General features: G+C 56.8%; 9 protein-coding genes across 9 annotated transcripts; 5 read left to right on the plus strand and 4 right to left on the minus strand.

The window, feature by feature from the left end:
- The first annotated feature begins 468 nt into the window (after positions 1-468).
- Positions 469-3829, plus strand: PUNSTDRAFT_92475 (ras GTPase-activating protein). Its single transcript, XM_007387888.1, has 10 exons — positions 469-713; positions 782-915; positions 1008-1448; positions 1511-1750; positions 1813-1965; positions 2028-2183; positions 2250-2354; positions 2415-3130; positions 3191-3317; positions 3379-3829. Exons 1-10 carry the CDS (start codon positions 569-571, stop codon positions 3472-3474), a joined length of 2313 nt encoding a protein of 770 aa, XP_007387950.1. The 5' UTR covers positions 469-568; the 3' UTR covers positions 3475-3829.
- Positions 3830-4198: 369 nt separating this feature from the next.
- PUNSTDRAFT_26305 (fungal hydrophobin) lies at positions 4199-4605 on the minus strand (the record flags this gene model as incomplete). Its single annotated transcript, XM_007387889.2, has 3 exons — positions 4199-4243; positions 4303-4461; positions 4528-4605. Coding segments are annotated over 3 exons (282 nt in total), but the record flags the coding sequence as incomplete, so codon positions are not given.
- A 2944-nt stretch (positions 4606-7549) lies between these two features.
- PUNSTDRAFT_138211 (fungal hydrophobin) lies at positions 7550-8021 on the plus strand (the record flags this gene model as incomplete). The annotated part of the gene is made up of 3 exons (XM_007387890.1): positions 7550-7739; positions 7798-7902; positions 7960-8021. The coding sequence occupies 3 exons, from the start codon at positions 7550-7552 to the stop codon at positions 8019-8021; spliced, it is 357 nt and encodes a 118-aa protein (XP_007387952.1).
- A 2307-nt stretch (positions 8022-10328) lies between these two features.
- On the minus strand, positions 10329-10707 carry PUNSTDRAFT_75586 (fungal hydrophobin; the record flags this gene model as incomplete). The annotated part of the gene is made up of 3 exons (XM_007387891.1): positions 10329-10376; positions 10432-10590; positions 10654-10707. Coding segments are annotated over 3 exons (261 nt in total), but the record flags the coding sequence as incomplete, so codon positions are not given.
- A 2616-nt stretch (positions 10708-13323) lies between these two features.
- Positions 13324-13678, plus strand: PUNSTDRAFT_75397 (uncharacterized protein; the record flags this gene model as incomplete). The annotated part of the gene is made up of 3 exons (XM_007387892.1): positions 13324-13405; positions 13461-13565; positions 13626-13678. Coding segments are annotated over 3 exons (240 nt in total), but the record flags the coding sequence as incomplete, so codon positions are not given.
- A 181-nt stretch (positions 13679-13859) lies between these two features.
- PUNSTDRAFT_122662 (SH3-domain-containing protein) lies at positions 13860-15070 on the plus strand. Its single transcript, XM_007387893.1, has 3 exons — positions 13860-14227; positions 14293-14745; positions 14798-15070. The coding sequence occupies exons 1-3, from the start codon at positions 13907-13909 to the stop codon at positions 14876-14878; spliced, it is 855 nt and encodes a 284-aa protein (XP_007387955.1). The 5' UTR covers positions 13860-13906; the 3' UTR covers positions 14879-15070.
- Positions 15071-15125: 55 nt separating this feature from the next.
- Positions 15126-21920, minus strand: PUNSTDRAFT_138214 (uncharacterized protein; the record flags this gene model as incomplete). Its single annotated transcript, XM_007387894.1, has 7 exons — positions 15126-16028; positions 16091-16224; positions 16280-16508; positions 16561-21116; positions 21168-21575; positions 21626-21779; positions 21840-21920. The coding sequence occupies 7 exons, from the start codon at positions 21918-21920 to the stop codon at positions 15126-15128; spliced, it is 6465 nt and encodes a 2154-aa protein (XP_007387956.1).
- Positions 21921-22179: 259 nt separating this feature from the next.
- Positions 22180-25501, plus strand: PUNSTDRAFT_138215 (DNase I-like protein; the record flags this gene model as incomplete). The annotated part of the gene is made up of 5 exons (XM_007387895.1): positions 22180-22321; positions 22373-22587; positions 22650-22768; positions 22821-24668; positions 24724-25501. The coding sequence occupies 5 exons, from the start codon at positions 22180-22182 to the stop codon at positions 25499-25501; spliced, it is 3102 nt and encodes a 1033-aa protein (XP_007387957.1).
- Positions 25502-25747: 246 nt separating this feature from the next.
- PUNSTDRAFT_75276 (40S ribosomal protein S20) lies at positions 25748-26285 on the minus strand (the record flags this gene model as incomplete). The annotated part of the gene is made up of 4 exons (XM_007387896.1): positions 25748-25801; positions 25856-25954; positions 26007-26107; positions 26168-26285. 4 exons carry the CDS (start codon positions 26283-26285, stop codon positions 25748-25750), a joined length of 372 nt encoding a protein of 123 aa, XP_007387958.1.
- Positions 26286-27990: the final 1705 nt, after the last annotated feature.

Genomic DNA, 27990 nt, shown 5'->3' on the forward strand with positions numbered 1-27990 from the left:
TTGGAGGCATGTATACGAAACAGCCCTATATCTTGTGCATACGATAGAGACTCGGTGACGTGCAAATTTGCGCGTGTTATTGCTGCCGTTGAGGCTTGTAGAAGGACGATATCGCGAGCACTTTCAGAGCTGCTAGCGCCCTGCGGTCTTAGCACGATAGACAGCACAATTAAGCATGTTTATATAGCAAAGTTATGAGAACGATTGCGGCCGGCAGACAAGGAGAGGAATCAAGGGTCCTGGTTGGTTGGAGCCCGTGACTTGGAGGGCGACCTCGATACCGCAGACGCAGCCGCACGGCCCTTGTCCCACCGCCCGTTCCTGCCACAGCAGTCGCAGCCCGCCTCCGATCCCGTTCTCCCACTCTCATCTCGTCTAACTCCCGGCGCTGGTTCTCGTCTTGCTCTCGTCTTTCTCGCCTCTATCTCGCTCGACGACCATTATACCCATCTCACCACCACCACCATCACCACCACCACCGGCACTACTTTTCCTCGGCCTCTGAGCGCCTCTTTCGGGCGACGCCCCACGTTCACTCTACATCGCTTTTCCTTCTGCGCTTCCGCCAATGTCCTATGTCGAGACGTCGAGCTCGCCGGGGAGCATGTCCTCCCGGCGGGTCACCAACCGCAACACCAATCGCTACAGCGTCACGGCGCTCTTCAGCATGGCTGCCGAGCAGGACGTCGAAGTGGAGGACGAACTCGCGCGGGGTTCGTAACAACATCTTCTTCTCTCTGCTACCTGCTCCTCGTCTTACGCGCGATCACTCTTCGTGCAGCGCAAAAGCGACTGAGGGATCTGAAGGCCCGTATCTCTGCCCAGTCGAAGAAGAACTTCGTCCTCGAGCGCGATGTTCGCTATCTCGACTCGCGCATCGCCTTGTTGATCGCGAACAGAATGGCGCTGGATGAGGTCAGCACTCACCCCTCTACCGTCTCTAGCATCTCGCGACTGCGCCCGCTGACACACTCCCCCCCTCTATCCGTCGTAACACCCACTTCCAGCAAAATGAAGTCGAGAAACACTTCGAGGAAGTCGACCCTACGGAGGGCCACTACCCGGACGACCGCAAGATGCAGCAATACTCCAACCTCTTCTTCCTCCTCCAGTCCGAGCCGCGCCACATCGCCGCCCTCTGCCGGCTCGTGAGCCTGTCCGAGATCGACACCCTGCTCCAGACGGTCATGTTCACCCTGTATGGAAACCAGTACGAGAGCCGGGAGGAGCACCTGCTCCTCACCATGTTCCAGTCCGTGCTCTCCGCCCAGTTCGAGACCGCGACCGAGTTCGGGTCTTTGCTTCGTGCCAACACGCCCGTGTCCCGGATGATGACGACCTACACCCGCCGAGGACCGGGTCAGAGCTACCTCAAGAGCGTCCTCGCGGAGCGGATCAACAGCCTCATCGAACACAAGGACCTCAACCTCGAGATCAACCCCGTCAAGGCGAGTCGCAGTCGTCGTCGTCGTTTTCTTGCACCTCATCGCTCACGTGCTCTCTCGTACAGGTGTACGAGCAGATGATCAACCAGATCGAGGAAGAGACCGGCTCTTTGCCGCCGACGCTCCCGCGCGGCGTCCCGCCGGAAGTCGCCTCCGCCAACAGCGACGTGCAGGGCATCATCGCACCGCGCCTCACGGTGCTCATGGAGATCGCGAACAGCTTCCTCGCCACGATCATCGACACCATGGAGAGCGTGCCGTACGGTATCCGCTGGATCTGCAAGCAGATCCGGAGCTTGACGCGGGTGTGTAGCCGTTCATCCAAACGGGCTGTGGTCGCACGCTGACGAACGTGGCGTATTTGCAGAGGAAATACCCGGAGGCGACGGACCACGCGATATGCTCGTTGATCGGCGGCTTCTTCTTCCTCCGGTTCATCAATCCGGCGATCGTCACGCCCCAAGCATACATGCTGGTCGAAGGCGTACCCTCGAAACATCCCCGGCGAACACTGACCTTGGTATGTCCGGCTCTGGCATCCCTTTTGGTCACCGTTTGATCTCATATCCATCTGCCCCTCAGATCGCAAAGATGCTGCAGAACCTCGCCAACAAGCCGTCGTACGCGAAGGAGCAGTACATGATGGCCTTGCATCCGTTCGTCGACAACAACAAGGCGCGAATCAACCAGTTCCTGAACAACCTTTGCGAAGTCGGCGACTTCTATGAAACTCTCGAGGTGAATTCACTTTCGCCGCCGGATGGGGGTCTTTAGGGTTCTTGCTGATCACGTGCCGTCTCGTAGATGGACCAATACATGGCGCTCTCGAAGAAAGATTTGATGATCCACATTACGATGAACGAGCTGTACAACACACATTCATTGATTGTAGCCCATATTGACACACTCGTGCGTCCTCTCATTCCAATCGTATTCATCCGAGCTGCGGCTGACCTACACGTTCCGCAGTCCCCTAACGACAAGCAACACCTCCGCATCCTCGTCGACGAGCTCGGCCCGGCGCCCTCGCAGGTTCCGCGGAAGGAGAACCGGACGATCGAGCTGCAGCTGTACAGCCGGTGGGAGACGCCGATCCAGGACATCCAGAGCGCGCTCATGGACTCGGTCTCGTCGAGCGACATGCTCTACATGGAGACCAAATCCATCTTCGTGCAGCTCATCCGGTCCCTGCCCCAGGCCGCGGGCCGGCCGCCGTACAACCTGCCCGTGATCGCCGAGCGCGCGGCGACGACGAAGGACGCGACGCTCGTGAGGAAGGGGATCAAGGTGAAGGAGATGCTGCGCGAGCTCGAGGAGACCAAGGTCGTCGACCGCGCGGACGGGTACCGGCTCATGCAGGAGGAGGTCGCGGCCGAGCTCGTGCACCTGGGTAATCTGAGGGAGAAGGTCGTGGAGGAGACGCGGAGCCTCGAGGCGGTGTACAAGACGATCTGCGACCATAACAACTACCTCCGGTCCCAGCTCGAGCAGTACAAGGCGTACCTGCAGAACGTGAGGTTGAACGCGAACAAGGAGAAGGGCGGGAACGCGGGTGTGGGCGTCGTCGCCGTCGGCGGGAAGGAGAAGAAGCCGGCGAAGGTGGTCGTGCTGGGCCCGTACCGATTCACGCACGCGCAGCTAGAGAAGGAGGGTATCATCGTGGAGAGCAACGTTCCAGATAATCGGTGATTAGCGTTTAGGTTTTTGAACTTGAACTAGATGACTCACGGTTGATCACGTTGTAGGCGACCGAACATCTACTTCAATATCACGTCGCCGACACCAGGGACGTACATCATCGCCCTGCACTACAAGGGGCGGGAGAAGGCGATCTTGGAGATGGACCTGAAAATCGACGATCTCCTGGAGAAGGTTGGCATCGGCTCCCTTCCCTTGCCCAGCTTGACCTGACTTGTGCCCTTTCCTCCCACAGCAAAAAGACAACAAGCATCTCTTGGACCTCGAGTACGTCCAGCTCAACGTGCCGAAGGTGCTCCAGCTGCTGCAAAAGATCTTCGCCAAGCGATGATCTGGTCGCTCGTGCTTCCTCCGCTCCGTCTCCCGCTTCGTTGAGTTATTCTTCGGTCTATGTCCTCTTCGCTACCTTCGCACGCTATTTCATCCGAGGACACAACGTTGATGATAATACCTTTCCCTGTCGATACCTCTCTCACACTCGTTTCGTCTTGTCTTTCCGTCCTTCTATCTCGTTTCATCTTTCCCTCCGACGGATTCGTGGGGCTGTTCGATGGTAGTTGACTCGGGCGCGCTCATGGGCGGTTGGTAGATTATGAACTCCTTTCTCTCTTTCTCGCCCCGCGGTGTATATTTATGTATAGTCCTTTGTGCTCTATCAGGAGAGGAATGGTCATGTTGTTTTTCCGGTCTTCGCCCAAAATCAGGCGTTGAGCTAGTGTGGCTTAAATACTTATTCGAAGCCTATATCTGTAAATATGTTTCTTGCCAGTCACCGAAGCGCGAGAACCTAGCTTCTGGCTTCCAGTCGCAACTCCAGATTCAGCTGAATGGAACAAGGGGCAAGACCAGCGTAGCCGGAATACGCGTTGCATACAGGCATTGAGCCTACATCAGTACGCTCGACGTGCTTGATGTTATGAAAGAGAGCACATTGGTCTTGCATCTCTTGACATAAGCGAGCGCCAAAGTCTGGTATCATGACTATCCGTTTCATTACGCGACTAATTATCCAGAATATCTGCATCGGATCATCCATTGGAACACTACGTATGTCCCTAGAGGCTGAGGTCGACCGGGATGCAGCCGATGGAGATGAGGCTCTGCAACAAGGGTGACAGTCAGCGCCAGGGTGCTGTGCGGGAGGCGAAAGACTGCATACGCTGCTGTTGTCCTCGCAGCAGACGGGGTTGGCAGAGCAGCTATTGCCACCGGCGCCGATGACCGAGATAGGGCTGCAGGTGAGGCCGACGAGCACGTCCACATCGCTCAAGACGATGCCAAGCAGACCCAGAAGCGCACTGGCCGAAGGGTCGGTCGCCTGTGATGGAGCGGGCGTAATCAGAAATTTGCAAAAAGATTGGAAAGTACAGCGAACGGAAATCACCTTCTGGACGCTGTTGCAGCACTGGATGGAGCCGGTGTTGCACTGGCTGGCGGGCTGGGTCGTTGTGGGCTGGGGGGTCTGTCCAGGAGCTTGAGTGCTGGAGTCGTTATGGACGCTGCTGAAGCGAGGGGTACTCACGACCGTCACGGTCTTGGTCGGGGCAACATTACCGGGGGCGGCGGCCGCAAGGACGGTGAAGGTGGCGAGCGCGACGAAAACGGTCTGGATGCGGGCGAACATCGTTCGGTATCGAGGGCGGAGGATAAGATGAGAATAAGGGATGCTGAGCGTCTGTTGGACTGGAGAATGTGCTGGACGTGTTGCCCTGTTATATACCTGAGTCTTGACCGTGAGCGGCTGGCACATGAGGTATTTCCCCCGCCATCGCCTCGGACGATGAATGGGACAACCGGTAGAAGTTCCCCGGGATCATACACAGGCAGTTGTAATGAGGTGTCATGGAATATCCCCAGATTTGGCATGCATGTTCCGGCTGGTAAGGGTCGGGCTCAGTCGTAGCGGCGTGTGGTGGGTTCGCACTTCCTAGGAAGTTCCCAGCCAACGATCGTCGACAGCCTGACGTACGCCTGATGTCACTGGTGAGCGATGGTAGAGGGCACAGGGGCGATGTGTTGAGTGCTCATTCTCTCCGCTGTTCTTCGCAGCGTACTTCACGATGATGAAATGAAATGAGGCGCCGGGTCGCATGAGACCAACGGGAACGGGTGTCAGAGCCATGGTAGTTCCAATGTTATTTTTGATAGTACACCGGCTGGGAATCGCGGCCACGAAAGAGGTCATGCGACGAGGTCAATGCGAGGCGCCAGTAGTACAGCAGCTGCATCCACGGAGACAAAGACAGCCAAGTGCCTTTGAAACGCTGACATAGCCCACTCGTCATCCTCGGTGTTGCTAACCGCAGCGTCATGGGTAATGTAATAGAACCTCCCTGAAACAGAGAGCTCCGCACTGGCTGATCCGCTACCCCAGATCCCAAGAAGCTGGGCGAGAAGACCGCGTGCAAAGTTCCGAGACACGACTTCGCAAAGTGAAAAGCGCTGATGAGGCGGAAATAGAGGAGTTGATGACGGCTCACCGAGTTGAAGAAGACCATGGCGTACACGCGGATGCTGGTGGAAGTCCAAGAGAAGCAAGGGGTCGGTAGGTAAGTCGTGTTGTTCTTCGCCCGGTCATCATGCTTAAACAATCCGCTGACAGCTGTCGACCAGGATGAATCGGCCGAAGGAAAGACCGGAGACCTCGTATGCAAATTCGAGTAACATTTTCGAAATGCTTCGGGCGGAGGCTCACGAGTCACGAGTACGGAACTCTCGGTATGTTGAAACGAGTGGAGGAGCCTACAGTCTCAACGCTAGCCTGCGTGATCGATGATGCCGCCGTAATATAGCGTCGAGTCACAACAATCTTACCTCCTGAATTTTCGACAACCAGCAATCGAAGAGATAGCCTTTTGACTACGAGTTTCTTCCGAGATGTATTGTGGAGCAGTCTGCAAGGACTTTCAGACGTGGACCAGAGGAAGGGCTCAGTGCTTCGAATTGACAACGGCCATGGCTGGTAAACACCTGGTTGGGTCGCCGCAAGGGACACGGCCATTGCCGCCCGGCGCGTGCAATCAGAGACACTTCTTCGTATTCCGTATAGACATCGTCCAGTCTGGCAACTACAACTTCAGAGAAAGCGCAGGACATGTATTTGTTCGCTTTTCCAGTCTACAGTGAGAGCGGGGTAAGAAGAATGCTAAACGTGGGACCACGCTGTATGCCGTGGGAACCTCGTCGACTGACCTCCTTTTTCCATCCATCCCCCAAAAGCTCGTTCGCCCCCCCCCCCCCGATTACAGCCTTCCTAAGTATGGCGCATTACAACAAGGATCACACGATGGTAATGAAGTGAATTGACTGGAGTAACTTTAGGCGAGAGAACCTTCGACTGTATTGAGGCCCAATATCCTCATGACGAGGTTGAGCGCGCAGCGTTTGGAATTTGTTTGTTGTCCACCCTCATGAGTTATAGTCATGGCCGTAGTACCTTCCTATACGCCCGCATCCTGCGCAACTTGGCGTCAGTGAGTCCCCAATGCTGTTCGTTGTTCTTCACTGATAGTACACAAATATAGCATGGTCATAGCTCGGAGTTGCTAGCGCAGCTGCATGCATTCGACCTCATGAACGCTCATGGGTCTTATTCGCAGTCGGAACAATCTTTACTTTGCGCGTGGAGCAACAATGACCGCCTTGTCCCCGCTGGCAGTTACATCATCGAACCGCTGTGTGAGAGTATTGCTGCCCAGTGCCAGCTCTTCTAGCAGCAGTGCCACAATGGGCGGAAATGCATGTATGAGGTCTACTGTTTCTCCTTCCGACAGTGCCGTTATTCTGCTCTCATGAACACCAGGGCTCGCGCCAAATGAGGAGGAAAAGCCGGCCGCCGTGCCGTTCATACCGCGTCGAGTGGAGCACTCTATGTTCGACATTCAGTCATAGCGGCAAGTCGTCCACTATGATCCCCTGGAATAACCACACACATTTGTTGGCACAGAAAGCAGCTGATTCAGCCAACGTTGGTTACGGGGTCAGAAACAACGGGGAAACGCTGCAGTCTGTTCAGTTTCGCGCAGCATATATCCACCTTCCTCCTTGCGACGCTCCCGCGGCGCACATTTTTGTCTTTCACCGCTACGAAAACATCAGTACGTGCAGAAGTGATGGTACTATTTTCTGGGGGAGGCTGCCGTCTGTGATTGTCCAGCAGTTCTCCCCGAGAGGGAACATCAACTCCCACTAACTTCGTGCTCTTCCATGGCGCATGGCATCGGTCTCTCGTTTCAGCGACACATGGAGTGACGCATCCGACATAAAGAGCCAGAAAATTACGGCCTTCTTGTATTTTTACTGGGTACAAAACGGCAACAGTTTGTCGCAGTTCCACAACAAGTCGCAACAATCACTGGTGAAAGCACTCTGGCAGCCACCTCGTCAGCACTACCAACACAGCTACCATGTTCAAACTCTCCTCCGCTGTCCTCATCGCGACTTCATCGTTTGCGGTCCTTGCCACGGCCTCCCCGGCACAGATTGCCGCTCGTCAAAGCTGCAACACTGGCTCCCTTCAGTGCTGCGACAGCACCACCACATCCAACGACCCTTTAACTTCCTCGCTTCTCGGCTTGCTCGGCATCAATGTTTCCGGTTCGTAGCATCCATTCTGTTTTACGACCGATGCTCACAATGCTTGGCTGCATACTAGGTGTCGACGTGCCGATCGGTGTCAGCTGCTCACCTATCAGCGTCGCTGGGATTGGTGGAAACAGCTGCAGCGCTAGCCCCGTCTGCTGCCAGAGCACTGAAGATGGTGAGCTCGCTATGCTTCGCCCCGCGATTCCTTAGTGAACACTTGATACTCTCGTAGCAGAGGGTTTACTCTCCGGCCTGGTCGGGATCGGCTGTGTTCCCGTTGATGCATCTCTGTGATCCATGGAATTAATTAAACTGCTTGCGCCGTTTCTGCCATGTTAACTTTGACAAAATCGATGTATAGATGTGAACAATAGCGAACTGAATTTTATTCGTCGTTACCCGTGTATTATGGTCGGAAGGCTGTGACAGTATGCAGCACTATGAGAGCTCGGATCGATGAATATCTTCATTTGGTATACACGTCAGACACTGCAATGTGATGCTACTCAAATTGAGGACAGATGATATACTCATTTCATAAATAAATAACAAGTTTCTTCATCACGGGGTAGCCGTTTAAATCATCCACGGGGGCTCATACACCGAAACCGTAGAAATGTGTAGAACCATCGTCGCATGGAGTTCATCAGAGGCTCAGGTTAATCGGGACGCAACCGATGGAAAGGAGACTCTGCAGCAGAGTAATGGTTAGTGTTAGGCGCCACGCAGATTGTAAACAAAACTGCATACATTGCTGTTGTCCTCGCAGCAGACGGGGTTGTCGGAGCAACTGTCGCCGTCAATCCCGATAATTGAAAGTGGGCTGCAGCTGAGACCAACTCGCAAGTCCAGGTTGCCTTAGCTAGGACAATGCCCAGCAGACCCAGGAGCGAAGTAGACGCCTACGTCCAGAGGCCCTCGTCAGAATCTTCCTTTCTGCGGGATTGACCAAGTGAAAGGATTCACATCCTGGACCCTGTTGCAGCATTTGATGGAATTTGTGTTGCACTGGCTGGCGGGCTGCGTTGTCGTCGGTTGCGGCGTCTGCGGTGAATGTGTTTAGACACCATGAATGAAGCACTCATCAATCGCCGGTCTACGTACAATCATCACAGTCTTCGTAGGATGGGCGACGTTTCCGGGGGCGGCGGCAGCAAGGAAAATTGATGTGGCGAACGCAACGAACATCTTTCGGACCCGAGTAAACATTGTAAGTCGTCAGATACAAAAGAGCTGAGAGGCTCGGTGATGAAAATCTGCTGGTGTGGTGCTGAAAGTCTGCTTGACTGGAGGTATTACTGGACAAATCGTGCACCTTATATACCTCATGTCCGTTTCAGAATATAAACAAGCCGCCATTATCCCGGACGACAGGCGACTGAATCGGTGTAATATGGGCGTGCTGATGCGTGAAAGACGGGCGACTAGGTTCTGAATTTGCTATCATCGACAGTTTGACGTACGCCTGATGTCACCAGCAGTGGGCGTAGTGGAGAGCCTGGACGTGTCGGTACGCGCGCGTTCTCTACCCCGTTCTCCGCCCCGCTGGCGAGACCAATCCGGTGCGGGGTCGCAAAGCCTGCGTTTGAGATTCGGTTCAGCGTCCGATTGGTAATTATGTTAAACCTTCACGAGCAGAAGTAATGGAAGATGTCCATGCGGCTGCTAAGCAGGCTATAGAGCGAGCCAACCGAGCGTCGACGAAACTTGGTGGAGAGCGTTGATGAGACGGAAATAGATGCATCTGTAAAATAATGCATGCGAACACGCTGATGGAGAGCAGAGGGATATACGCGGTTGTTATTGCTATCCACCCGGGCGCCGGGTCCATTCAATATGCTGTCAAAATTTCACACCACAGTGTTGAATGTTGATTCGAGGAACATTCTCAATCCACAGGATGCTCGCTTGCCCGACATATTGAAGCCTGGGTGCGGCGGGTTTTGTGTAGTAGAGTCGCAGGGCTTGAGCAACGCCGCATCGACTGCGGTTTCATCCCCATGATCATGCTGACGCATGGCAGAAAACGGGCGTACCTTCTTGCGACGACAAGTTCCGGGTCGCCGGCGATGAAGTCGTGTTTAAGGATGGTGCCTTGAGTAGTGGATGCTTGACTTGAATGACACAGCGTGCCACCGGAGCAATGTCGACGTCGAGGCACAGGGGCAAGCAGACACAAGCCATTGGTTATAGCATCGGAGGACCCAGAAATCCTGCCAGTGGTGCTTCAGAATCGACCACGACGACCGGTGATGCAGTGCGCTAGACATGTCTGCCATCAGTGTCTCGGACCAGGACGTCGGACTAATCTCAAGGTTCGAACTGATGTCATGGCGTGAGATCCTGAAGTATAGATGGCCTGGCTCTCCCATGTCGTCCAGGCTCAGTGTGGAAGAATTTGGCGAGTGAAAGCAATATGCACTGTTCCGGCCAGAAGACTTCATAGAATGATTCTGACGCTACGATTGCTGCTAGTGTCCGGTCGCGGTTTGTTGTCGAAAACGTCTCGACTGCTACAACTTGAAGTACAGTATCAGATTCGAGTGTCGGACTCGTCGCGCTGGTTCTGTATCCCACGAATCCTCATAAGTCAGCCAGCCTTCAAAGTTCAAGGATGATCGGAATACAGCCGATGGAGATGAGTCCGCCCTGCGAGCAGATCATTCAGACTTCAAAGCCATCGAACAATATTAGGATTACTCACGAAGCTATTGTTCTCGCAGCAGACGGGGCTCGCAGAGCAGCTGTTACCGCCAATGCCGATGAGAGACAGCGGGCTGCATGTGATGCCAACGAGGACGTCCAACTCGGTCAGAACGATGTTGAGCAGACCAAAGAGCCCGGTAGCATCGGGACTCGTAGCCTAAAGTCAACAGCATGTCTTCAAATCACGTCCTCTTGTACAATGCGGGAAAGCAGTCCTGACCTGCTGAACACTGTCGCAGCACTGGATCGAGCCAGTGTTGCACTGGCTAGCGGGTTGAGTCGCCGTCGGCTGGGCGGTCTAAGTACGACCGTCAACTACATGTCAAGGAGGTCTGAACCAAGGCACGTACAACAGTAACAGTCTTGGTTACGGGTGGCGGGCTGACACCTCCAGGCGCGGCAACCGCAAGGAATGTAAGTGCAAGGAATGCGACAATGACGGCTTGAATGCGAGAGAGCATATTGTGACTACGGGAGTGGCACTGCTGCGAATCTGAGTCGTCTGCTAGACTGGAGGGTTAGGCTGGCCTGAGGTCGATTTTATACGTATTCGCTCACCGCTGAGAAGAAACCATCTCTCACATGCGTACAGGTACGTCGCACAGCTGCTGAGAGAGAGAGAGTCGAATGCCCGTAGTTGAGTAGTCTGTAGAATATCCGCGGACTTGACCCTGACGGCCCGATCGGGCGAGCAAGAAAGACCTTCGAGACATCCACGAACACGGAAGAGGGCCGCATTTGTCCGACCTCACGTACATACACTTCATACACCGTGCTTCAGTGAATGATGATGACTAGTAAAACAATTTAGCTGGATGAGGAATCACGGATGGATTTGGATACGCACCTCCGTCAGTTCTCTATGATATCCATGTAGGTATGCACATTCCTTGTGATACAACAATCACGCGGTACCTGCACCTCGTCCACCACCAGACAGATAGATCTTCGGGGTAGAATCAGCGACCTGTGAGGCTCTTCGGATGCCGGCGCAGATAATGTACCGAGGACCATATCATAAAGTCGTCGGTTGTTTATTTCGACCACACCAGTCGCCCGAGAAGCAATGGCACAAGTTCATTGGACGAATCCAAACTCGACAGGGCATGGAAATTCGGGGTGTTATCGCGGGATCGCTGGGCGAAAATGGCAATGGTGGTAGAATCCGTCGTGGTGTTTAGGTGAGTGGAGAAAAACAAGACGTGCCTGATTTACTCGCACGCTGCGATCAGTTATCCTGCAGGCGCTCCCAAGAGCCGCATGCACTGCGAGAGTCTGTCGAGTCACAGCGGCCCGGGGATAGACGAGCATAACAATTCTCCGATGTAGATCATCGCATTGACGTTGCCGAATCACCTGGGCCGTACATGAAGAGCAGCCAAGAACAGAAGACACTCGGGCATAAACAGCTTCGAGGATGCCCCCAGGTTTGGACACCTCGTGCACTTGGTCAAACACCCCCTTCAGCAATCCTTTCAGAGGATTTGGATTATGAATAGCTATTTGACTGATATCGGAGAAAGCGTTATGAAGCACTCACCTTTTTGAAGAACATACGCTCCGGATAATCATGTGCCAAACGTCCAAGAAGGTCATACATCTGCCTTCGAGTTCAGAACGGCCGGAAAGTGGTTTGACATGCCCGCGTTACGTTACCGCAGGAGACACAGGAAAGTGCGAGAGTCGCCGCGACCTCGCTAGCAAATTGTCGCCACGGGTGCGGTGTACATTGGAGTTGCACCTACTACGGCGCGAACAATGGCATTGTGCAGCCCTTCATCCCTTCAAGCCGATTCCATGACACTGATTCCATCGACAAGGACAGACACCGCTCATGATGGATTCATCAGCATCGAGTTCAGACGATAGGAAGACGCGTAGAGTGTACGACGGCAACCGTAATGAGTATGATGCCAGGGTATAATCGTGGTTGATTGACTGAAGAAAGCGAGTCAGACGGGATGACGGTCTGACTTTGGAGCCGTGGGAACTACCTCCGTTCAAACTCGAATTCAGTTTCGCGAGCGACCTGTCATCGATGTCATCACCAGTTGGGGTAGTACTGGTCGCATTCTCCTGGTATGATACAGCCGGTACGAGTGACAGCGCTTGTTCCTACCCAAATTGATGACGTCCACATTTCCCGTTCAGTTACCTCGATGATCACGACAGCCGCGGCTTACCGGTTTCCCTACCTTTGATTTCTGAACTCTTCTGAACATCCCCTCACGGAGCGCAGGCTGAGCGCCTCGCATTTGGGGCTCGTTTTTCGGAGTACCACAGTAATTCTCCTCAGAAGCGGCTGCCGAAACGGTCTGCCGCACGACGTCAGTGAACATCTCGAAGGCGCTCGGATCTCATGTTCCCTCCATGCACACGCTCTTCGACGGCTCGGCACTCGACATCATCTCTGTATGTCGGCTTCAGAGGCAGGCTTCTGTAACCATGCGCCCATCATACGCTTCATTTCCGAGAAAATCCTCGTGTGGGTGGAGCGAGAATGTCCGCTTTGGTTCCGTTGGTGGTTGCGTCGTATGTCGTGGGACTGCGATCGTTCTATGCGCTACCGGATGGTCGGGCTTCATCCGACGGTGACTCAATACCACCGAGGGTTGGGTCCCCTGGCTGACGGTCAGGATGATGGCATCCATACTGAAGCAATTGGGTGGGACACTCGTGGGGTTAACGGCGACAGAGAGATCAATCTGCGGTCTGCAGCGTCACGCACTTCGCTGGGCAGCACGAAGTAGGGCTCGTCTTTTTCTACATATGACCAAGCATCGGCTGAACAACCATGCTTTAATCGTACAATGAGGGCATAACTGTTTTCGGCACAACACGGATACGGGTGGAGGAAGCATTCTCGTTCGCGCTCTTATTCTGGCCTTCCATCCAATGCTGCGGCAGCACCACCACGTCGAACGAGCCATACATCACCAACATCCTGGGCCTGCTGGGCATCGTCGTTTCCGGTGTGTGCCTTCCTGTATCTCTCAAGCCTCGTTCAAATGCTCACAGTCTCTCAAGGCGTCGATGTGCCAATTGGCGTTGACTTCTCTCCCATCAGCGTCATCGGCGTCGGTGGTAACAGCTGCAGCGCCGACCCTGTGTGCTGCCAGAGCACCGACGACGGTTAGGGTTCTCGCTGTTAGCTTTACTCTGCTTCTTGCTCATAATCTCGTACTATGTCAGCCCAGGGGTTCCTGATCGGCATTGGATGCGTTCCGGTTGACGTCTCTCTGTGAATTGGGTCAGTAGAGATGTAGCCTCTCCACTGTCGCATGCACGTACTAGTACGATACGATATGACCGAGAATAACTTCCAGATAACCAAGTTACGTGAACTGGTTAGGCGAAAGAACGCGTTTAAGCACCGCATATCAGGCATCGCCACGATAATCGCACGTTGGTGCCTTCCTCCTCCGTACATCCTTCCGCTTTCGTCCCTGGATTGGCGCAGACCAGAGTCCACGATGGCCAACCCTGCGCTTCAACCATACATATCGTACATCGTCGCACAAATCAGGTCAAACGTCGACTTTCTCGAACAGCAGAACTGCATCTCGCCAGCGGACGCCTCCGCTATCCGCGCCAAGCTTCCCGACCATGACTCCCCCGCCTCCTCGAGCGAGAGCATTAGCGACGTGATCAACAACCTGAACAGCGTCAACGTAACGCCTGCATGGTCGCCAACTCAGGCAAACCAGAGGTCGCCGGGCACGCAGTCTGCGCCGCCGCCGCCAAAACCGACTGTCAAAGCCCGGGCGCTCTGGGGCTACAACGAAGACGGTACCGTCAGTAAAATGACACCACCCCCGCTTTCGTGTATGTGATCTGACAATCGACATTCGGCACCCAGATATTGAAGGACCTCTCCTTCCGCACCGGGGACATAATCGAAGTCACGAACGAGAACAACTCGGACTGGTGGACGGGCACCTTCCGCGGACGTTCCGGCCTGTTCCCAGCGAACTACGTCGAGAAACTATCCGCGCGCACTCCGTCTCCGACACCTACCTCCATCTCTACCGATACTGGAACTTCGTCGCCAGCTGCGACGGCCTACTCTGCGGCTTCCTCGCCGTACGGAGCGCCTCCGCCGCACACCTACTTCGTGCACCACGTGCCGCCTTACAGTCAGCAACAGCAGATGGTGCCCGCCGCTGAGAAACCGGTGTACCGGCCCTACGGCGGCGGCTATCCAAGTCAAGAAATGTCTCCTCCGGCTCCTCCTGTGCAACAGCAGGTTAGTCCCCAGGAGGCCCCGGCACCAGACAAGAAGAAGCACAAATTCGGCGCGCTCGGCAACACGGTAGGTTCACCTTCCGCATGCCTCTTTCGTTTACTGATTGTTCGATCGGCAGATGGCACAATCGGCAGCTGGTGGTGTCGGGTTCGGTGCTGGCGCCGCCATCGGCAGCGGCATAATCAACTCGATCTTCTGAGTTTAAAGCAGTCGCGTATAGTTCTCTGCATCTTCCATCGCGTTTTAGATCGGACGCCTTCGACCTCTTGTCTCGCATATACATCACACACCTACCTAATGGAGCTCTCGCGATCTCTCACCCCTGCTAGTCTCATTCTTCTCGCATATTCATCTTGTACTCTAGAACTCATCTGCTTCATACACATAACTTGCTATCGTATACATCGTTGCAGACATAACATGCGAATGCGAGCCGTCACGGCATTCTACTTCGAACCTCCGAATCCGGCGAAAGAGAAAGGGAGCTTCGGTCCCGGGCTCACATTCGGGGCACCGTTCGTTGCCGGCGTAGGGCTTGCGCTCGGAGACTGGCTCGCAGCCCTGAACTCGGCTACGAGTGACGTCCTCGGCGGCGGCGCCGTAGGCAGCGGGCCCCAATCAAACGTGGGCTTCGGCGGCGTCTGGGCAGAAGGAGTGGGAGCTTTGCGCAGCTGCACGGGTTTCTGGTGGTGTTTGGACGCGGAGCTACGCTGACGCAACGAGCCGCCGGAGGACGGGCTGTCGTCGGTTGCAGGTATATCGAAGGCGGGGAGGGACCAGTCGGGCGTCGCAGGAGCCGCGGAGCTCGATCCCGCGCCGTTTGGAGTGAGGGAGAAGAGGCCAACGGGGGTCGACGTGGCGGCTCTAGGCCCTGGGGTGCTCGGAGCAAGGGAGGGTTTTGCGGGAGAGTCAAACGCGGTGGGTACGGCGACTGAGGGAACGTGCACGGCGGTAGAGTTCAGGAGCGGCTCGCGCCTTGCCTTCAGGAGGGCGCTCTTGAGCTTCTGGGCAGAGCGTTCCGCATTCAGCGCAGCGGCTGTGGTAGCCGCCACGTCGGGCGTCACACTGAACGCTCGTTGAGGCGTGTCGGAAGGACGCTTGTCACGCCCGGTGAATCTGGCTTCAGAACGCCACGTCTTTCCGCCCAGGTCAAGCTTGGCCACGCGTGACGAGAGACGGGTGACGTCCGCGGCTTGCTGCTCAATGGCAGCTTCGATATTGCGATACGTGCGATTGATCGTGTCCAACGAAGGCGGCCGGAAATGAGGTTTGCCCGTTTTCATTTCGTTCAGCTTCTTCTTGCACTCAAGCAAGTGGTCCTCGAGTTTTTGCAAACGATCCCGCATGGTCTAGACATGGCAGGACGGCCCGTGAGCCGTTTGAACGGAGAATCTGGTATTTCGTAACGTACCCGAATATCCCGTCTCAGGCGACTTTGTGTTTCCAGGTGCTCTGGGCCCAGAGTGCGGATTTTGAGCATCCTGGCGAATTCTGCATCGGTACTCGCTCTACTGAACCGAGCAATCTCCTCCTTCTTCGTGTTCACTAGAACGGACATGTTGCAGGGAGGTAGGACACATTGACATCTCGAAATGCGTACCTTTCAGCATATCACTTTCCAATCGGCGGATATCGTCTTCGATTGCAAGTCGGCGCTCTTTGATATCCTTGATGTCAGTTCGCACGCGGCGCATAGTTTGTCCGAACAATGACAGATCGCCGAGACTCCACTTCGCCGCTGTTGCGAGGTCGGCAACATTCCTCGAACCGCCCACTGGCTTTTGCAGCTCGCTCTTTCTCTGCAATGTCGATTTAGCCAGCACACGTAGCTATTTCCAAGGGTCAAGACACAAGACGTTCGAAAAAGCTTATAAAACGTACGTCTTCGAGCTCCTTCGTCAAAGTCAGGTAAAGATACGCGCACTCCGCCTGCATACCCTCTTCCACCGAAGGTGGTTTCGCCTCTTGTATCGTGGAAACAGGGGCAACGAACGGTGTAGGAACGCTCAGAGATGGCGTTGGCGCGCCACTGAAAAAGCCTCCGATGGGCGGCGTAGCCACCGTCGTTGGCTTCAAATTGGGAATGTTGAACGGCGCTGAGGCTTGAGAGGGCGTAGGAGCAAACGCGGATATCGCAGGGCTGATGGGTTTTGAGAATGGGCTCTGCACTGCGGGTGGTGTTGTGGCAGGGAATCCAGAGAATGCAGGCAGTTTAAGGCCACTGGCAGGCGGTGTAGGCTGAGGGATAGTTGGACTTGTCTTGGTGGGATCTGTGGAGGGGCTGGGGAATGACAGAGGAGAGCTGAATATTGACGGCTTCGAAGCAGCTGACGAGGTCTTCGACGCAGAAGCAGGCAGGGTAGGCATAGCAAAGCCTCCGGCGGCTGGTTTAGGCGACGGTGATTTCGGGGTGACAGGTTGTCCTCCAAGCGAACCGAAAAGCGGAATCTTCGGCGGTGAAGTGCTCGCAGCAGGAGTGACCGGCCCTCCCGGTAGAACACCAAAGGGTGTTTTCGGAGATGCTGGTTTTGGCATGGAGGATGGCGAGGTGAACTCAGGAGATTGCTCGTCTTCCTTAGTTGCGTTAACCACAGGCGCGTTGGCCAGCGGGGAGCTGCGTGCTGGACGCGTCGTGGGCTTTCCAAGGCCAAGAGTAGGACTCTTGGAAGTTGAATCAGGAGTAGCAATCATGGGGTTGATAGGCGTCGGCGCTGCGATGCTCGGCTTCGAGGCAACTTCTCCTTGCTTTTCGGGGGAACCTGGTGGTGTAGTTGTAGACTCGGTCGCCGAAGATGCTGGCGCGCCTTTGGGGGCGTCGGGCGTAGCAAGAGGTGCAGCAGGTTTAGGAGTAGGTGACCTTGATTTTTCCTTTTCAGGGGTAGCCGGAGCGGGCTCCTGTTCCGTGCCTTTGCTCTCTGCCGCAGGCGTGACGGTGGTACTTGTTTCCGGCTCTTTCTCGCTTTCGTCTCCGTTTGGAGGTGACTCGCTCCCAGATCCATCGTCGTCATGTTCGCTCGGCACGTACTCAGAGCCTTCCTCGTCGCTGAAGTCTTCTGACACGAATGATCCAGTGTCATCCTCCACGGTAGGTTCGCCTGCATCACTGCCTTCGGCATCTTCTTGCTCGGGGCGAGAAACCTCGCTAAATGCAGAAATCTGCGAGTCGGCGAGAGACACGTCTGCGAAGGACGACTGTGCAGACAAAGACGAGTCCGGTCTTGCATCTTTCTCCTTCGTAGGAGACGCAGCCGGTTCCTTACCCTTCCCAGTAAAGTCCTTGCCCTTCTCTGCCGATTCCTTGTTCTTGTCTGTGGGCGCTTTGGTCGGGGTTTCCAAATCCCCCGCCTTTTGACCTTCCTCAGGCTTCTTGGAGGGTTCCCCTTTCGGAGTCGTCGAGGCGACGCTGGCAAATGCTGACGCAGGTTTCTTCGGGGACTCGTCCTTCGCGCCCTCTTTCAACATATCCGAGAATGACTTGCCTGACCCGCTGCCCACCTTCGCAAAGGCGCTCGTACCGCTGAACGCGGCAAACCCACCCGTAGCCGGGGGATCAGTCTTCGGTGTGGTCGTCGTGGGCGTGCCAGGCGAGGCAAACGCGGATTTGCCGAACGCAGACGTCGGCCCGTACACCGGCGTCGTGCTGGGATTAGATCCGGTGGGCTTTCCGAACGCAGACGGCGTGCCGAACGTCGGCGTCGTGCTCGCGCCCTGGGCTGGCGGCGTGCTCGGCGAGAACGCGGATATCGGCTTGAACGCGGACGGCGTGGTCGGCTTGGGCGGACTGAAGAAGGGAGAATCTTTATTGACCGCGTTTCCAAAGGCCCCGAAGCCCTCTGATGGCCTCCCGAACCCGAATCCTGGAGATGTGACCAAGTTTCCGAACGCGCCACCAGTTGTCGCCGGCGCGCTGCTCTTGAATGGCGAGGACAGCGGGGTAGCGGTGTCCGCAGGTGGGGCGGTAGGTGAACCGGGGGAGTCCTCTAGCCCCGGCACGGGGTTCGGTCGCGCCTTCACTGGCGTCTCGGTGGTGGGAGTTTCGGGAGACTTGGGTGCAAATACCGACGTAGGCTGACTGGGCGCAGCAGATGACGGCTTCGCGTCGTTACCACCACCGAACGCAGATTGTGGCTTTTCAGGCTCTGGCGGGGGAGATGCAAGGGGCTTGGCTTCGGTATTCTGGGTGGGTGTCGAAGAGAACATCGACTTCGCCTCCTGGCTGGGCCCTGTGGAAAACGCGGACGTGCCTCCAGATGCAAATGCCGACTTCGGCTGTTCCTGAGTATTGGCGGCAGCGGAAAACGCGGACGGCCCTCCCGAGGCAAACGCTGAAAAGCCCGTCTGCGCAGGCTTGGCACCCTCGCCCGCGCCACCAGTGTTAGAGGAGGCAGCAGCGGACGTGAACGAAGAGGGCGCGTTTGACGCGAATGCCGAAAACCCTCCACCCGTCGGCGCCGCCGCGGCAGGCTTGTTCTGCGCGGCGGCTGCAGAGAACGCGGACGTACCGCCGGATGCAAAGGCCGAAAATCCTCCTGTGCTGGGAGACGGACTGAAGGCAGACCCGTTCGCGGAAGGAGTCGAACCAAATGCAGACTTGCCGAATGCCGACTGCCCAAACGCACTCTGACCGAAGCCGCTCTGACCGAAACCGCTGCTCCCGAAGCTGGGGGACGATTTCGACGTATCGAAGGCGGACTGGCCGCCTGCGCCGGATCCACCTCCAAACGCAGACGTTGAGCCGAAGGCGCTGGGCTGCGAGGGGTTCTGGCCCGGGTTCGAGAAAGCACTACTTCCGCTTCCGCCGAAAGCACCAAATCCGGATGCTGGTTTAATCGCGGATGCCCCAAACGCGCTCGTCGGTTGCTGCGTCTCCGCCGAGGGTTGTGCGTTACCGAACAGACCCGTCGTCCCTGTGGTCCCACTCGGCTTGTCCCCACCGCTCCCTCCGCCAAGAGACAGTCCACCAAAGTCATCAGTGCTCATGGACGCCTCCGGCGCTATGGGCGTCGCGGGTGCCGCCGTGGCAGTCGATTGGGTCTGGGACCCAAAACCAGTCGCCCCGAACTTGGCCGCCCCGCCCTGGGCAAAGGCGCCGAATCCGCCCCCGCCGCCGGAGTTACCGCCGAACGCCGACTGACCAAAGGCGCTCCCCGACGTGCTGGGTTGGCCAAAGGCACTACCAGTCGAGTGAGTTGAACCGAAAGCGCCGCCGAGAGCGTTCGCCGAGCCGAAGGCGCTTCCTGCAGCATTGTTCGTCGACCCGAAGGCGCTCCCGGATGTGTTACTCCCCGAGCCGAAGGCGCTCCCAGATGCGTTGTTGGACGAACCGAACGCGCTGCCGGTGTTGTTCGCGGTACCGAACGCGCTCCCCGGTGCATTGTTCGTCGCGCCGAATGCAGACTGCCCAAACGCCGACCCACCGCCGGGCTGCGCAAAAGCCGCGAACCCGCCTCCCGTCGTTCCCGATCCAGATCCCGACGCCCCTCCGCCTCCACCAAACGCAGACTGGCCAAAGGCGCTTCCTCCGGCATTGTTCGTCGCCGACGAGCCGAATCCCGACTGTCCGAACGCCGACTGTCCGAACGCCGACTGCTGCTGCTGCTGCTGGCCGAAGCCCGACGATCCGAACGCCGACGACGTTGCGGGCTGGTTTGACGATTGTTGAGAGGCTACTGCGCTAGGCTGACGCGAGATGGGGAAGGCGGAGGGCGGTCCCATGGAGACTTCGGGGCCCTTCATCGGCTCCGGGAACGAGGATCCCGCGCCGGCGGAGAGCATACCCGGGTATGCCTTCCCGCTCGTGTTCACGACGTGCCACCCCAGGACAGTACCGTCGTTTGCGTACGCGTAGAGGATCGGGGTTGGTGGGAGGTCGGTCGACGCGCCATCGACGCCGACGTGCGAGTAGGGCTCGGTGCAGGAGAAGTCGAGCTCGAGGCCAGCGACGATCGTGTCCTTCATTTCCCAATCGAGCGGCATCGTCGGCTTCGCGGTGTCCTCCAGGCTGAGGTTGTACCACTCATCGTTGTCGAGGCAGGCGATGGAGCCAATGTCGGACGAGGTGCTGTCCCCGACGATGAGCAGGAACTTGGCAGGCTCCCAGTTGCGGAGCACGAGCACAAAGGCGCCCGGAGGACGTGGGCCAAGCGGGAAGTAGGGCGTCTCGAGCTTGACGTCGGCGGCGGTGCTGGACTTGGCGTCGAGTGCGACGATGTAGTGGGTTTGCTCGGAGTCGGAAGTGAGTGGGCTGCCGGAGGGAGCGTAGATGGTGTGCAGCATCGGATTGGAGAGCCAGGAAGCGGAGATGACGCCCTTGCCGGCGGCGGAGGGTGGGGCCGGGATGGTGGACTTGGGCGCGGAGGGTGCGGTGGGAGCGAAGGTAACGATAGACCCTGACTGGAGGCCGATGGCAATCTGTTTGCCTTTGGGCGACCAAGTGACTGCGAGCGTTGTCAGCTTTGAAAATTATGCACGGAGAAAGAGCCGCTTACGGGTTGTGGGAGTGGTCTCGGGTGTGCCTCCGCCCTTCCAACCCGCGACAGGCTCGAGCTTCTGCACGTCGATCACCTCGGCGTCCGTCTCGTGCAGCACAGCTATCAATTCTGGTATGTCGCCAGGGTTAGGCACAATCTGGCGAGGACCGCCTGGTGCAGGCGATGGGAAGGAGCGGAGCGGTTGGACATCTCCGGAGCCGGCTGTGAGCAGGACACTTGCATCAAAGACGTGAACTTGGCCTTGCGTGGTTGAAACGACAAATCGAGAGTCATGGAGGGCGAAGACGAGGGTGGTAGGGGTGCCTAGGGAGAACGGGAGGGTACGGGAGGGTTGGATGGAGGTTTCCTCGTCCTTGCTGGTGGATAGAGTAGAGTACAACTGGGACACCGGCGAGAATACAATTTCTATCATCGCTGATTAGTACGTGTTGCATCTAAACAATAAGAGAACGCACGAAACGCGCTCGATTGGCGAACTACGGCAGCGAACCAGCTCTTTGAGGTGGCGATGGCGAATAGTTGAGCCTTGCCAGGTAATACGTTGAGATCGAGCAACTCTCGCGATAGCCGTATCCTAGTACGTTTGTTGACAAGCTTATATGCGAGAAACTACACGAGTTGGACATGAGCAACTCCGGCACGTTCAAGGGATGCAAACGAAAGACGTACGCCTGCATCCTTCTCGGACGCCTCCTTCGATATTCTCGCCACTTGAGGCTGCGGCACCGGCTGAATCTGCCATATACTCATCGTACTCAATGTCTCCTCGTCGCCGAAGACGTCGTCGGACGGCTCGTCACGGTCGTCGCGCGGAAGAAGAGGTGACGGTTCAGAATATGAGTCCCCCCGCACGTGTTCGCGTGGTCGGCCATCGTCTTCTTCTCTGGCTTCTGATCATGACCCGTTCTGCTGTTCCGCTGTACCCTCCCTAGAGTAATACATGTCGCCCTAATTTTCCTCCTCCGTCCTTGACCGTCTGCACTACTCGCTGTGCCCAACAGCGAGCGCGATGACCCCAGCGCCACTTGTCCTGCAGACCGACCTTGAACGCGACACCCATGGCCCGTTACCCGCGTTCAGCATGTCCCCGAATACTGCGACGAGCTCTGACACGTCCTCTCCGGTGGCACACGACCCTCGTCATAAAGCCGGTACGTAGATACTTTCTGGATCCATGAGCTCCCGCTGAACTGCGACAACAGCTAGGCTCAGCCTGACATCTCGCATCCAAGCGCTCCTCCCTCCGACGCCGCTGTTTGCTGCTAGCAGTAGCAGTCATGGACACTCGCCCTTGAATGAGACAGGGATCGACGACGGGACTATACGCGCGCGACCGCGGATGAAGCGCGTCGTTCCACCACGCAAGTTCTTGAAGATACGCATCATTACCTGGAATATGCACGAATCGTTACCAAAGGTACGTTCTGATCAATTCTCCCTGCTAGCACTACACTGACCATCGTGCATACGCATATAAAGGGCGAACTCGACGAACTACTTGGCGTAGTTAAAGACACATCGGAATCGTCTCCACCCGACAGCGACGACATCCCTTCTTTGCCAGAAGATGATGCTCATCCGTATCATATCGTCGTAGTGTGGGTCTATTTTCTTTGCAAAATGTGGTTAATCGGTCTGAATGTCATCAAGTGCCGGACAGGAATGCCCCAGCGTATCCGGCCTACCCATGGGCATCGGTGCGGCATTCAAGCCACGCAAGGATAAGGACAAACACAAGGACAAATCAAAGGACGCTGATAAAACCAAGCCACCTGACGCAAAGGATGGCGAACGAGACGAGACCCCGCGACGTCGATCCCAGGAGCAGGATCCAGATGTTGATGCCTACGCGCACTCACCCGACCCCTTCTCGCTGCCGCTGGCAACGGTGCCCGGCCTCGGCTCGATCGGCCCCCCGACGGGATGGACGACCATCCTCGAAGACTGGTTCTGCAATGGCCTTGGCTCTTCCTCCTCGTCGCCCCCTCCAGACAGCGGTGCCTCGACCGTCGGCCCGCCACCTATGCCGACACGATCGCTTAGCACAGATGATGTCAATCCGCGCATGCGAGGAAACCCACGGACGCAGAGCGACGAACGCAACGCGGAAAAGGGTCCTGGTAAGGGCCCGTACGAGCTCCTGATCAAGGAGCGCCTCATGGGCATCTACTTGGCCGTCTTCATCAAGCGCGACGTCAAACACCTGGTCCGCGGCATGTCTAAGTCAGCCGTCACTACCGGTCTCATCGGCGGGCGCGTCGGGAACAAAGGCGGCGTCGGCATCTCGCTCAACCTCGCGGGCACCACACTCCTCTTCGTCAACGCGCACCTCGCCGCTCACGGCGACAAAGTCCCTCTCCGCCTCGCCAACCTCGCCAAGATCAAGTCCGAGCTCGCCGTCGACGACTTCCTCGCCACCGACGACCCGCGCGTGATGGCCGAAGACGTAACTGACCGGTTCGACTTCACCTTCCTCTTCGGCGATCTCAATTTCCGGCTGGACGTCACCCGCCTCCATGCAGACTGGCTCATTGCCCGGCAGGAGTACGCGCAAGCGATCGAGTTCGACCAATTACACAACCTCATGCGAAATGGGCTCGCTTTCGTCGGCTTCTGCGAGGCGCCCGTCCGCTTCCCGCCCACGTTCAAGTACGACGTCCTCCGCACGCTCAAGAAGGCGAGTCGACGGCGGAAACAGTCCAAGCCGACCCCGCTCGAGCTCGAGCCCGGGTTGGAGGGCGTCGAAGAACAGGAAAAGGAGCACGAGGGCGATGCAGCGCACGGCGATGAGGCGGACGGCATCAAGCCCGACGGCGGCGAGAAGGGCGACGGAGACCAGGACGAAGATGCCTCCGACGAGGACGACGCGGCCGGCGGCGAGGCGGCGTCGCTCTCGTCTTCCGCATGGATGTCCGTCCGGTCGAAGAAGACGAACCCGGAGCAGCCACAGCGGGACAAATCCGACCGGGAGGATGACTACTTCCAGTCGCTCGGCATCACTCCATCCCCTCCCCCAAGCGGTGGCACGCCCAACCTCAAAGCGCTTAGCACCACCAAGCTCGTCCACCGCATCTCGCTCACCGGCGCCGCGCACAAGGCCAAGGCGAAATGGCTCGCGCTCGTCACACCCGGGGCGTCGCCGCGCGTGCGCTCCAGCCCCTCGTACGCCCACAGCCATACCTCCATGTCCAGCGCAGGAGCCTTGAGCTCGTACCTCGGCGTGCACGCGGACCCTACTACCCCTACCTCTCCCGTCTTACCCTTTTCAAAATCACATAACATCAGCCACAGTACGCCGACACTCAAGTCTCCCGATGGGAAACCGAAGAGCGCGCCGTCCGGGCTTGGGCTGGTACCTAAAGACGTCCTCGGAGGGGCACCGTCCATGAAGCGAGCCGTGTCGACCATGTCCGGATTGGAGGGCCATAGCCAGCAGCAGGACGAAGACCCTGATAAGGGCGTGTACGACAGCTCGAGCAAGAAACGTGTGCCGAGCTGGTGAGGATTCCGCTCACAGCCGCTGATATGTTACTGAACCATCTCTCAACCATAGGTGCGACCGCATCCTCTGGAAATCCACAGTGAAGCCCGAACCCGAACCCGACGAAGAGTCCAGCCTCGAGCCGTCCACGCTCAGCTCCTCCACCCGGCCGCGCACCCGCGGAGTGGTCGGGCAGATGCTCGCGCAGGCGCTCCGCCCGCTCTCGCTCCGCAGCCGTGCGCAGTCGAGCTCGTCTGTGAACACCGTCCGCACGCGCTCGGACGAGACCTGGACGCCGCACTCGGATCTGACGCCGAGCACGCCCGGCGAGCACGCGCAGGCGGAGATGGACCGCCAATTCGCCGCGCACGCCCATGCGCAGCCGCCCACGACGCCTACGACGCCGACCGCCCGTGCGCTGTCGCACTCGCGCTCGATCGACACCATCCCCGGCGGCACAGCGCCGTACGGGGTGGGCCGCGCGCCGACGCTCTCGCGTAGCGCCAGCCACGCCGATTTTCAGCGACAGCGGCCGACCTCGACGGGCGTACCGCTGGAGGTATCGAAGACGGTAGCTGCGCCTCTCACTGCTGCTTTCATCCCACCTACCGCGCCGCGCCGGTGGAGGCTCTGGTCCATGCTGTCAAGCGCATCGCGGGACTCATCCCAAACCAACGTCACGCAGCCAGAAACTGCGGTCGAAGAGCCGCCGGAACCGGAGCCCCCAAGGCATCGCAGAGGCGACGTCGTTTGCCTGAATTATAACACCCTCGACGACCGCGGTATGCGGAGGCTCGAGGGCCGGAGCGATCATCGCCCTGTTATAGGCTGCTACGCTGTATATATCTAGACCAGCCGCATTTGTCTTTGTTGTGACACGTCCTTTCCGCATGCACGCATCTCTACCGCATTAGCACACTTACACATACCGGATCTAATTTATTTGGCGCATTCCATCCTCACTGTATTCGCGTACAGCATCGCTCTCGTAATACCACACTCTTAGAGTGCTTTCGCGAAAGCGAAATGCGGCGTGACCGGTTCCTGCATTCGAGCATGATAGCGTACAGATCGTGTTGTGTACAACAAGAACCGTTCAGGCAGAGATGGTGACCTCGACCTCGACACCGGGCTCGAGCGTCGTGGAGGTCTGCGCAAATTATGGTCAACAACAAGTACAAAGGTCGTGGCAAGTGTGACGTACGATCTGCTTGACAACCTCCGAGGAAGCGTGCAGGTCAATGAGGCGCTTGTGGATCTTGAGCTCGTAGCGGTCCCAGGTCTTGGAACCCTCACCGCAGGGCTGGAGGTAGATGTCAGCATCGTTCTGTGTTCCGGGACGAAGAGGTACGCACAGACTTCCGGGTGGTGATCTTCAACACCTTGGTCGGGAGGCGGACGGGGCCCTTAACGAAGAGCTGCTTCTCCTTCGACCTGTTGATCAGGTCGCCGCAGACTGCAACATAAATCAGTCTTTTAGAATGACGCCACGGTATCAGATATCAATGAAGCGTACACTTCTCCAGGTTCTTGACGTTGCTGGAGGTGAGGGTGATGCGGATCTTGTGGATCTTCGCAGCGGGCACCGCGCCAGCGGCATCGTATTCTTTTTCACCCTTAGCGACGTAACTCATCCTTGCAGCTCGGAGGTCAGAAGGTGACTAAGGGGCCTGGAATGAACGGTGAGCGACGATTCTGTATATCGAGCAGCGCGACGACAGACCTGGTGTTGATGAAGGCAGGAAAATTAGAGTTTGACCTTTTTGGAATCATCTATCACGTGATTGTATCTCACGTTCCCTAGCTGAGAGCGCCTTTCTCTCTCGAGTCTCGTCAACGGAGGAGCTGCGGCTGCCAATCCCCGATAAAGCGTTCTAGCATGTTTGTACTTCAGAATTGGGCTTGAAATAACCGCATACGTGTCTAGGAATTGATCCATCGTTTCTAGAAATCTCATCAACGCAAGGTTATGGCGTTTTGCCATCTCAACATGGTCTCCCCAGTCAGACTCTCGATGTGCAATGAAGACAGTCGTTCACTATTGCAGTCATGTCTCTGAGGAAGCTGTAAGGAGTGTGTGCGGTGTCCTTCCGCATGGACGATTGACGCCAGGCATTCTCCCGGGCACACTCCATGTACATGTCATCTGGGCTTCCTCGAGGCCGAGCATATTATCATTTGATTAACTGTGAACAGGCCCTCGATGTCGTGCTGGAGGCAAGATTAGATCACTGGCTAGAGAATATTGTGTCGCATTGGATCTCACTCTGGCGCGCTTGGAGTCTCTCGGGACATATCGTCTGGACAGACTTCAGCAAATCGCTGCGATTGACGTTCGTTAAACCGGCACGATGACTTGTATCTTACCTTTAATACACTCGCCTCGTCCGGTTCGGGTTTTCGGCCATATGCACATCGTGGTAACCACGTGGTACACAGATAAAATCGATCTCAAGCCAGCCGCTATCGGCTCAACCTTGACCTGAGCCCTCACAGTCTCCCTCTGCAATCTTAGACTAGCGTCAACGAAGGCCGAGTCAAGTTGATCACAATTATAACGGGAATAATGCATGTGAGCGACCAGTCACACTGCTATGCGGGTGCATTCGCGGATATCTTATAACGACACATCGGCGCCGCCCTTTGAGAGGATCATCAGCTGCAAGACACTGCCGAGCATGCTCAACGTGAGCTTGACGAAGAAATAAACCCGTTGCTAGAACAAGTTCAGGCCCTTCTCACGCAAGTACGCGTGCTGCGCGATCCTCGTAATCACCTTGCACTGGTAGCTCGACTGCCTGCAGACGGCTCTGCCTTCCCGATCCCGGCCACTTCCCACTCTTCCCGAAGAGTCACGCCTTCACTTTCGTATGCCGTTCCTGGCGCTCTCTCGCTCTTGACACCGCCATTCTCTGGTCCAAGGTACCGCGCATCGCGCCGGAGCTGACGCCATTGTTTCTTACGAGATCAAAGAAAGCGCCACTATCTTCCTGGACATCCGTGGACAATATATATATCAGTGCGATGATCAGGCCGTCCTGGAGGCTCTTGGCCATCTCCATCGAACGGAGAGCCTGACGTTCCACTAAGAGTCATGGTTCCATGACGAGCATGTAGGGTACCTCACACGTCCTGCCCCACTGCTGGCTGAGTGTACCATAGAGAACGAACACTCCGATACTACACTGCCGCTCCCGGATCAATTCCTGGGCTTGTCTGCCCCTCGGTTACGTTATCTTCATCTCGACCGCGTGTCGTTCAAGTGGCAGATCCTACACTCCCCTTCACTGGTTGATGCTTTGACGTGCCTCGAACTGTCCTGGCTTCCCGCCGATTGCT

Source organism: Punctularia strigosozonata (genome assembly GCF_000264995.1).
Source record: "Punctularia strigosozonata HHB-11173 SS5 unplaced genomic scaffold PUNSTscaffold_15, whole genome shotgun sequence".
NCBI classification, from domain to species: domain Eukaryota; kingdom Fungi; phylum Basidiomycota; class Agaricomycetes; order Corticiales; family Punctulariaceae; genus Punctularia; species Punctularia strigosozonata.